Source organism: Microchirus variegatus (assembly GCF_963457635.1).
Source record: "Microchirus variegatus genome assembly, chromosome: 8".
NCBI classification, from domain to species: Eukaryota; Metazoa; Chordata; class Actinopteri; order Pleuronectiformes; family Soleidae; genus Microchirus; species Microchirus variegatus.
Window position 1 is genome coordinate 22,837,760 of NC_139809.1, and position 10,507 is coordinate 22,848,266.

A 10,507-nucleotide genomic window follows, 5' to 3' on the forward strand; every position below is an offset into this window, starting at 1 on the left:
AGACGCCGGCGTACATGTCCGCGTGCGCAGCTTTTTGTTTCCTTTTGTGCTCAAGAGAGCTGAAGGTCTCCCTTAAAGCGAGGTCTTGCATGTGGAAGCTACAGTTCCAGGCGCAGCGGGTAGATGGCACAATTTTCTTACATTTATGGGTGGCATGGCGGAAGCCCTGTGCACCGAAGTGAAGTGAAAGGCAATTTGCTTTAATGGGTTTTGGGATAAATTGCAACAATGTTTGGAACATTTGATAAATAAAATGCATAGACATGTTTAAAACTCGCAGCACAAGTTATAGAAAATTATAAAAACATAATAATAACAATAATGTTTCTTCCTAGTTGCATATAAGTACATTGATATATTACTAACAGCTTTCCAACGTTGATATTGATTGACTTGAGTTGACTTTTGATTTGTGTGTGATATACTGTAAATGGTGAAATGGCTCAACCCAGGGCAAAACAATAACACGAGAAACCAAAACGCCTGCTGTATGATCAAATTGTATAAACTGCATATATGTGCCTTAACTGTGCAGAGGTGTTGCATGCGGCGTGTGTGTATGTGAGAGAGAGGGGGAGAGGAGAATGTACATCTTTATGATATAACACAAATACAGCCACACTAACAGAGCGTGAGCCCTCAATACGTTTCCAGCCTCAGTGTTTAAACACTCTTCAGCCCCGCGTGATCCAGTTACAGGACTTCTTCGATAGTTCTTGTGTCAAATAACTTCTCACGTCACGTGAACGTAAATGTAAGTGACGTTGCAGCGAGCCACGCCATTATTGAGTGTGTGTGTGTGTGTGTGTGTGTGTGTGTGTGTGTGTGTGTGTGTGTGTGTGTGTGTGTGTGTGTGTGTGATGCTAATAAAGGAGCAGAAGTACAAAATGATGGAGTCCGCACGCTGTCAACTAAAATCATCCCCGTCTGTGTTGATCCACAACTCGTTCTGCAATGATTAACGCGCACATTCTGCGTGATATTTAAGCTTCCAAGACCCGATCTTTGTCAGACAAAGGTTTGTTTTATTTTCTCTTGTTTTAATTGAGAGGGATAGGCTACACTATAAACGAGTGCTGGTGTCCCCCCTCTACTGGTCCCAGCAGCGTGTAGTGAAGGCTGGAGACTGTTGGATTCGACATGCGGTGAAAGCGTCACCGTATGGATAAAACAGCGCTTTCACCAAGAAGCCGAGACCATCACATCTAATCACCATGTTCATCATTATCAACAACAAACACACCATCAGCAGCACGAGTAACAGCAGCAGCAGAAGAAGAAAGAACAAGAAGAAGATGATGATGAACCATGGTGCTGAAATTGGCTTCCATCCACACTAAAGCTCTATACAGCAACTAAGACTAATTCAATTTCAAGCTTAACTCTCAACTTAACCATTATTAGTAATCACTGATAGACCAAAGGTGTGAAGCCCCACAACAGCACGCGAGAAAACTATTTACATTTGAACTCCACGTATATACAGTATAATTTATAATCACACATATGAAACTACACCATAATATATATATATATCCACGTCCAGCAATATTGTAAACGAGGCTCAGTGATGCGGAGTGAAAGCCAGGATTTAGAGAGTAATTAGATATTAAGGGAAAAATCTGCTTTTCAGCTTTTAATACAACTCACATTATTTGGATGCTGTTATTTGTGATATAGGATTTCTGCACATTAATATTTATGTGAGCGCCCAAAGGTGAAACTGTATTCCGTAGTTGTGGGAGGATGAGTTGGGTATTTCCTGCATAGTCCCCCGTTCCCTGTCCCGTGTGAGTGGGTGGAGAGTGTGGGATGATGGAGTGTGGGGGGGGGTCCACTCTTATGAAATCGTATTATCTTTTGAGCTATCTTATCTTTAGGCACTTTATTGCACCAATAGTGTGGAGTTTCGTTCAGTTGATATTTTTCCCCAGAACAGACTTACAGGTTAAATTACAACTCGGTATATTTGTGGTAAATGATCTTAAACCTCGTGGTAATTAAAACAATTGTGAGCGCCTCCGTTGGCTGACTGATTCATTATTTTGTAATTCATTAATCACTTTCATAGGGCACAAAGGGACAACATCCTGCCACAGCAAATTGACTCCAGTTCCCTCCACCACCAGCCACCTCCAACCTCAACCAAGAAGCCACAACACGCCCGCACGCAAACACACACAAGGACAAGTTCACACGGACTCCACAAGTAAGGAAACATGAAAAAGGCTGGTGCAGATTTTCTTTTTCAAATTCATAAATTATAATTTAATACCAAGAACAAATTTACAGCAGAATGCTTGTTTACAATAAGCTAACACAAACAAACAAGAATTGTGTTCAACTATAAACTTTCACACACTCACATATATCACTTGCAATTATTGATAATAATAATAATAATAATAATAATAATAATAAAAAAAAAGTATCTATACGTTATCAATACCCTGCAGTCATATATTTTTTAATATATTTATATAAAAACGTGGGTCAGTTTAAACTGTTCATAATTACAATCATGTATCATTCTCTGGTCCATATATGACACGAGGATCAGTGTTCAATCAATGATCCCTTTTCATTCAACCACAATAGGTGTTTTTTTTTTGTTTTGTTTTGTTTTCTGTGTTTGTGGAAGAAAAGCCTCAAATCAAGGACTGAAGTGCTCGTTTCCAAATACACGCACTCACGCAAGCACTCTCACATGCGCGCTCGCACGCACACCACGGCACCTGTCTAGGACCCAAAAAGGAGCAATATAACACGAGTTAAAATACCAACTCCTCTTTCCCTCCTCCTCCAAACCTGCTCACCCTGTTTAAGTCTTTCGCCTAACAATGAAGGTCGTTTTTTTTCCTTTTTATCTTTTGTTTCTTTAAATACAAGGGCTAGTGTTGAATGCACAGATTATATCTATACAGTCAAGAACAAAAAATAAAATAAAACAAACAAAGAGAGAGAGAACATTTACATTTATATATCAAAGGTAAAATAGGTTAGCGACCTGTGGCCATGCATTCACAGTCTAAATATACAAGAAAAAGAAAACATTTGTAGTAATATGTATGTACATTAAAAACATAACTTTTCAGTGCTACTAGCTAAGTCTGCCACTCAATTTTTGAAGACGTTGTATTACCGAGAGAGAAACAAAAATGGCAACCACAGATTTTTTTTTTCTTAATCACATATACTTTGTATAAAAGAAAAAAAAGAAAATTGAATGAATTGACCTATATTTACAAGAATACTGCCTCTATATTCAGAGTTTTCTCAGGTGAAATACACGACTGAAATCTAGAATTGTGTGTGCCCCCCCCCCCCCCCCAAAAAAAGATGCTGTTGCAGGACCACTTTAACAAGGTTTGGATAAAAAAATCACATCATGCGTGTCAGGCACTTAATGCTTGAAGTGAATAAAGGGTGACATTTCCAGGACGGTTTAATAATACTGCTATTAAACACTACTCCGACTATAGGCTCCAAACTTTTGAGACCCTTGACTTCTCCAGTATTTTTACACAATCAGGTCAGGCGTATTTTAAGCTCGTTTAAAGCATCGAGTAGACTTATTAAATCGTATTCAGTTGAGGAACATGTATTCAAATCTGAATTGTATAGGGGATAACTCGCTTGTGTAAACTAGTCGTGTATTCCAACGTCAAATTAAAAATCCCTTTATTTGTAGAACTCGTGTGGCTTAGTAAAAGTGGAAAACAAAAGTGGTCCTATGACTTCACATTAATAAAGAGCTAAATATATCCGTTTGTATCACAAACTTTAACATGCCCCCCCCTTCACAAAAAACCCTTTCCCCTAGATTGATGGTATTGGTCATCCTAAAAGAATATAAGTGCGCTTGCAGCATTGAGCCTATAGATTATTAGCCTACACTCCTATTGCTGTGGTTTTAATTCTTTGTAGAACTTCTTTCATCTCTTCCATTTATATTTCCACTCTTATTTCACCATTTTAAAATAATAAAAATAATAATAATTGTCTTAGAAAATAACACCAACTGTACTACCGGTTTGGAACCAGAAAGGAGGAATAAAAAAGTAATTAAAAAAATAATACAGCGATACATGGACACAGGACAAGTCATTTTGAGAGATGGAAATTCATTTTTTTGTGTGTTTTCCCTTTATCCAGTTTTTTTTTCTCCCTTTACGCATATTATAATTTTAAATGCACTTAATACTTAAAATTTCCCTCATAAGGATCAAAAACAAAACAAAAACATCTTCCCCCAATCCCGTTATGTTCTTGTTCCATTAAAGAATCGACACAGGTTGTTCTTCATGAACACAGGGAGCTTTTATCTGCCATTTTGAAAGTTCAGTATAGATGTATGTCTCATTTTTTGAGTGGGTGGGTGGTGACGGGGGGGTGGGTGGATTCACAGTCATTTACGTCAATGTCTTTCTTCATGAAAGCAAGCCCCGTGTAACAGCCTTTTTTTTCCTTTTTTATTCCTTCCACAAAAGCAGCTAAAATCATTGTAGTCCCACAGCTCTCTCTCCCCTTTCAGCCCCACCTTTTGTTTGTTCGTGTCCTTCTTGGTTTACTGAATTGGCATGTAAGGCCAGTTAAAACTGCTCCCCGAAAGCAACATATCCCTGATGAGAGTTTCAATTGGGGTTTTACCTACCAATCGGACGAAAAATAACTGTTCTATGACCGAGGAAGAGACTGTGCGAAGGGAAGGCAGGCGGAGTAGTAACTTCCCAAACCGTGTTGGCTGGTTTGGATACTGGCTCCGGACATATTCCTCCAGGGCGCACTGGGACTTCTCCTGCAAACTTTCCACATGAGCCACATCTGAGAGGCCACAAGCATCTGAGAGGAAGGGAAAGCAAATAAACATTAAAAAAGTGTCACCTAAAGTGTTTCTCAACTACGAGATTTTCACCAAGAGTGAAACTCATAACTTGGCTTGTAATAAAAGTAAAAAATAATTTAGTGTCTTATTTTTATCTCCTTATATTTAACATGTAGTTTTTGTTTTCATTCACATACTTTCCACACCTTTTCACTGTACTATAACCGCTTTCCCGTTCGGCCATGTGTATGAATTAACCAAGATGATGTTTGACGATGATTGATATAACTGACATGCCCGAAATAAAAAAATAAAAAAATAATATTTACACTGGGCAAGACACCACAAGACATGTGTATATTTAAAATTGAAAAAAAAAAATGAAATTGAAATTTAATCGGTGATATAATATTGTTCATAAAATGTATTACAGGCATGCATGAATTAATTGAGAAAAACAAACTCACTAAATACACCATAGTCAAGAAAATGTATGCTTATTTTAGTGTTTCTGATTTTTTTTCTGGTAAAAATCAAATTTTTTGACAAGCTTGAAGTAAACAATTACGCTTATACAAAGACTGTTTTTTTGTGTGTTTTTTTTTTCTTTAACATGAGGCATATATCTTTCACAGTCAACGGCAGAGCGAGGAGGAGAGGAGGGGGAGGGAGAGACAGGGAGACCTGCTGACCTTTAGTGAGCAGGGATTTAGCTTGGAGAGAAAAAAAGGGGGGGGGGTCCATAGCCTACGGAATTGCCGTTGTACTATACCATCAGAGACGCATAATCACTATCTATGCTGCTGCGTGTGGGCGGCTGCTGTCTGTGTGCCAATAAGAGAAAGAAATAAAGCTTGTACGCGCACTGTTTAAGTTTGGAAAGTTGTACATGACAACAACATACAAAACTCAATACACGCCTCCAGTAATTATGGAGGAGACCTTATAAGGGCTTATTTTTATAAGTATTATTATTTTTATTATTAATAATACTAATACTACTACTACTACTACTACTAATAATAATAATAATGATAATAATAATAATAATAATACAATAGCCAATATACTGACATGTGATCATTTTAACACTTTAACAAGCCACCACCATGTAGAACAATAGTGAGCTGCTGCAGGCTAATGAAATACGGTGAAAGTCTGATGTCTCGCAGGTATGATATCATTTCAAAGCGTTGAGTCTTCGGTGTAACCTTGTAAATCTACACACGCCCCCCCCCCCCCCCCCCTTCTTTAATGGTGTACCTAATGTAACAAAATAGCAGGGAAGTTCGGGTCGTGACCTAGTTCTGGAACAAGTCCAGAGACGCCTCCGGATCCGAGAGAATATTTCTGGAAATATTATTATTATTATTATTGATAATAATAATAATAATAATAATAATAATAATAACAACAAGAAGAATAGTATGAATAATAATACTAATTATAATACTTAAAACAAAGCCACCACTCCTGTCACTGGTCAATATCATAACTTCTCAGATACTGACATTTTTGAAAATTACAGGCTGTGCATGGGTTTTGTAAGCTGTTTTTCCTCGCACGTGACGAGGTTTTTTTTTTTTTTACTGTGTGCAAATGGGACATCAGGCTTGTCTTTCTTTTTAACCCCCACCCCTACATTCACCCCCCCCCCACACACACACACACACACACACACACACACACAAACACACACACCACCACGCACACATACACACACACACACACACACACACACGCGCGCGCACACACACACACACACACACCACCACCTGACATCATTTATATCTGTCATCCCTTACAAACAAGACGTGGGGTATATGCACACATTGATAAATGGTGGGAAAAAAAGTGTAAGCTATTGAATTCTCCCTATTAGTGTGCAGTAACAGTTAGATTTGATGACGCTGTTGACGATTGCTATGTGTTGTGTTATCAGACTTCTCATTTCCAGCTCGGGCTTTAGTTAGTGGGGGCCGCACGTTCCTGTGTTTTGCTGTCAATTTAATTAAGGAATGTCTTGCGTGGTCAGGCCACGGTTTCCAGTTGAGCTACGTGTGTGTGTGTGTGTGTGTGATAAAACAGTTTCTGATAAAACAGTTGATTAACCAAGTGGTTCATAATTTATCAGCCTCGGGGGCTAAAACAATGAAGCAATGAAGGCAGCATGGTTTGCGCCATCTATAAGCCATATTTGGGTCAGCAATGATTTAGCTGATGTCAGTGCACGTGTTGTAGTGACATTCACACAGGCTGAACTTTTGAGTGTGTGTGTTTGTGTGTCTGTGTGTCTGTGTGTGTGTGTGTGTGTGTGTGTGTGTGTGTGTGTGTGTGTGTGTGTTGGGTCTATTGTCCTACCTGTGGTGAAAAGTACAATTGCCTTTAAGCAGCTATATTCAGCAGAGTCAACGTGCAAAGCTTTGAGCTTTTCCACTTGTTCTTGGAAGATCCTAATGTGGTCCATAAAGGCCACAACTCTGTCCGCGGACATGGGGGAGGCGTGGAGGCCAGCTGCCGCCAGGAGAGGAGCCACATGCAGGGGCATGGAGCACTGCGCGGCGTTCAGCACAAATAACTCACTCCACGTCAACCTCAGCAGAGCCACCTGGTCTGTGATCTGGAGGTCTGGGAAGAAGGGAATATTCCTGGCCCACTCCACTGCACTGAAGAGCATCCTGGCTGCGAGTTCACAAATGTTCTCGATACCCATGATGTTGTTGGGCTGCATGCACTGACTGCCATAGCGGGACGTCGGGTAGGGCTCCGCTCTCAACAGAAGAGAGATATATCCGGATAAGTAGGAATGGCAGTGGAGTGGGTCTCCATTTGTCAAGGCGAACTGACCGTGGTGTGGCTGCGTGGGTGGCACCCGTCCCCTTTGCACGGCTGCAGTAAAAAGAGAAACTGCAGATATTGAAGCCTGAATTCTACTAATTGTCACACAATTATGAAAATGAATAAACACACAAACATTATGCTATTATAACACCTACACACATTATACATAGATACATTCATACATACAGTTCTATATAGACACACACACATACACACACACGCACACACGTGTATACATGTATATACACATATATGTATAGATAGATACATAAACAGGCAGGCAGACACGTTACTAGTGGCACAATATTGGCTCACAGCTGAAACACTGGAGATTAGTAAGCTTTTAAAACACGTTGCCATGCACATAGCTTCAAAATGATGTTATTCAGCAACAGCAACATGAGCTGGCTGTGAAGGAACACAAAGAGGGCAAGAGAGACCTTGCATGTTTAACCCTTAACCTACTTAGCAATTCATCTCTCTGCCTTTACATAGACACACAAGACATCCAAGGCCCTAATTTCGGCTATAATGTTCAGATAGATTCTCGCGGTGATCCACGCACATGCAGGCTTTGGGAAAATTCGAGCTGGTGTCCAGCTTCAGACACGACACGGAGAGATGTGGAGATGGAGCCAGAACACGCTGTCTTAATTCGGCACTCATAATAGCGCAGATGGTTTTTATATTGTGTATTATATATTCAAATGTCGTCTGTCTGCATACAACTCTATCTAAATAAATATTCGATAGCACCATGCTGATCAGCGATTCAGTCTTATGGCTATTTGTGAATTAGGCATCGCTACAAGGATGAGATCCGGTGTGCGCCGTCTCCACCATCACACAGCGGCTCTGTCGCGAGCTCCAGTCTCAGAGCCTTGAAGGAACAGTCGGGGAAAGAGAGCGCAGGCGGGGCGGGACATTAGGGCTACACACACGGTTCTACAAAAACACACACACGCATACACGGATAAGAAAACAAAAAAATCCCAATACCTTCCCGTCTCATGCCGACTTTAAGGCATTTTTTGAGGCGGCAGTACTGACACTGATTGCGGTGGTGTTGGTCGATTGGACAATTCCTGTTGGCACGGCATGTGTAAGTGAGGTTCCGTCGTACGCTCCGTTTGAAGAAGCTTTTGCAGCCCTCGCATGTGAACTGGCCATAGTGTTTACCACTGGATTTGTCCCCGCACACCACGCACTCGATCTGCGTCGGCTGCTTCTCCGACTGCTGCGTGCTCTGGTTCGTCGGCGTGGACTGCGTGTTGTTCGGGGCTCCTTGGACCGGTGTGTGAGGGGTCGGAGGGGCCACCTGAGAGGCTGTCAGGTTCAACTGGCCTGATTGAGGCGTGGGGAGAGATAGTCCTCCTTGGGTTTGCGAGGAAAGGGCGCCTTGGGTGTCAGCCACATCGTCCTGGGAGCCTCTCCACACTACCATTGCCATATCTATCAGTCAACGTAAAAAAACTTTTTGTCTGCCGTTTTGGTGTCCCGGTGAACAATGTCTGAAGGAAAACGCGGTAAACTGTGTGTAGCCGGTCAGAGAAAATGTCAAATCTAGAGCCTACACGTTGAATCCACTCCAGACAATTGGTGAGTTATTGCTGTTGGAGACGCTGCGAAGCACCGGGTTTCAAAACTGATGCGATGGCGAGCTGAGTCGCTGCCTTACGCTTAAAGGCCAAGTCCAGTGGCGCTTACAGTCAGCCATCCAGTACAGCCATAAATGGGAAAGGTGGCTTCAATATTGGAATAATCAACAGAGGTAGCATGGACTGTCAGTGGATAATAAGAAGAATAATAATAATGGAGCAGGTTGGTGTTAGACCGCGCCTGCAGCAGCAGCAGCAGCAACAGCAGCAGCATAAAACAACTGGTGAGAGCACAATGTAGCAGCTACTATCAAGTTCCAGCACAAGTCTTGAAGAAAATCACCAACCGGGTTGGAAGGAAAAAAATCGCGTCTTCTCCTTTTTTCTTTTTTTGGTGCCAGTAAAGCGCGCAGCTGACGCCAATGTTCTCAGAGCGCGGAATATGAAGACACACAACTATCTCTCCTCCAACAAGGGAAAGCACAAAAACAAAATGTTAAAAAAAATAAAACAAAGCTCACAACCTACTAAACCTCCTCCGTACTGAGTGAAAAATAATAGGCAGAGAGGAGCAGAGATTCAAAGTAATCAAATATGTTAAAAAGGCGGAGGTTAGGAAGTGATTTGCGATTGGTAGGAGCCGGGCTGGCTGAATGCTTTCTCTCTGATCAGCTCACTGAGCTCTCTATATAGTGAACTTTGACACGACTGCTGCAACTTAGCACACGTTACCATGGAGATGGGCTGCCATATAAGGAAGGAGAATGTGTTTGACTGGTCAGAGCTCAGGGACCTCCCCCTCAACCCCATTGGCTAGTCGGCACTTGTGCTACTTGGTACCTTGCCAGAGCCAGTATGAAGGTCGAGAGGGCCGCTTGGTCCTAAAAGACGACGATTTTCCGGAGCGAGAGATGATTTCGTCACTTAAATAGCCCGGACTGTATAAGATATATTCGCATGTATGATCGTAAAACCTCAGCAATTCATCGAAAAACAATACAATTTGCACCTCATTTGGTGCCACGTTGTATACAAATGTTCAATAAAAATAATAAAAATGCGACAAAGCAAAGTCCAGAGTTGTATTTTTTGGACACAATAAAACTACCTCACCATTACTGTACCTTTATTTCATTAATTTCTATCTTATTATTATTCATTGTCCTAACTGACATTTGTGAACACAAAACACACAACAACGATATAAACACCGACTGAATTATGCTAATAATTACACCTTTAT

The 10,507-nt window shown here is 41.1% G+C and overlaps 1 protein-coding gene across 2 annotated transcripts; it reads right to left on the reverse strand.

Moving 5' to 3' along the window:
- Positions 1–4,567: 4,567 nt before the first annotated feature.
- nr2f2 (nuclear receptor subfamily 2, group F, member 2) lies at positions 4,568–9,116 on the reverse strand (the record flags this gene model as incomplete). 2 transcript variants are annotated; one of them, XM_083893343.1, is made up of 3 exons in its annotated part: positions 4,568–4,842; positions 7,187–7,714; positions 8,666–9,116. In XM_083893343.1, 3 exons carry the CDS (start codon positions 9,114–9,116, stop codon positions 4,568–4,570), a joined length of 1,254 nt encoding a protein of 417 aa, XP_083749469.1. The 2 variants fall into 2 exon arrangements, with proteins under 2 accessions (XP_083749469.1, XP_083749470.1); XM_083893344.1 differs by having other exon boundaries at positions 7,187–7,732.
- Positions 9,117–10,507: the final 1,391 nt, after the last annotated feature.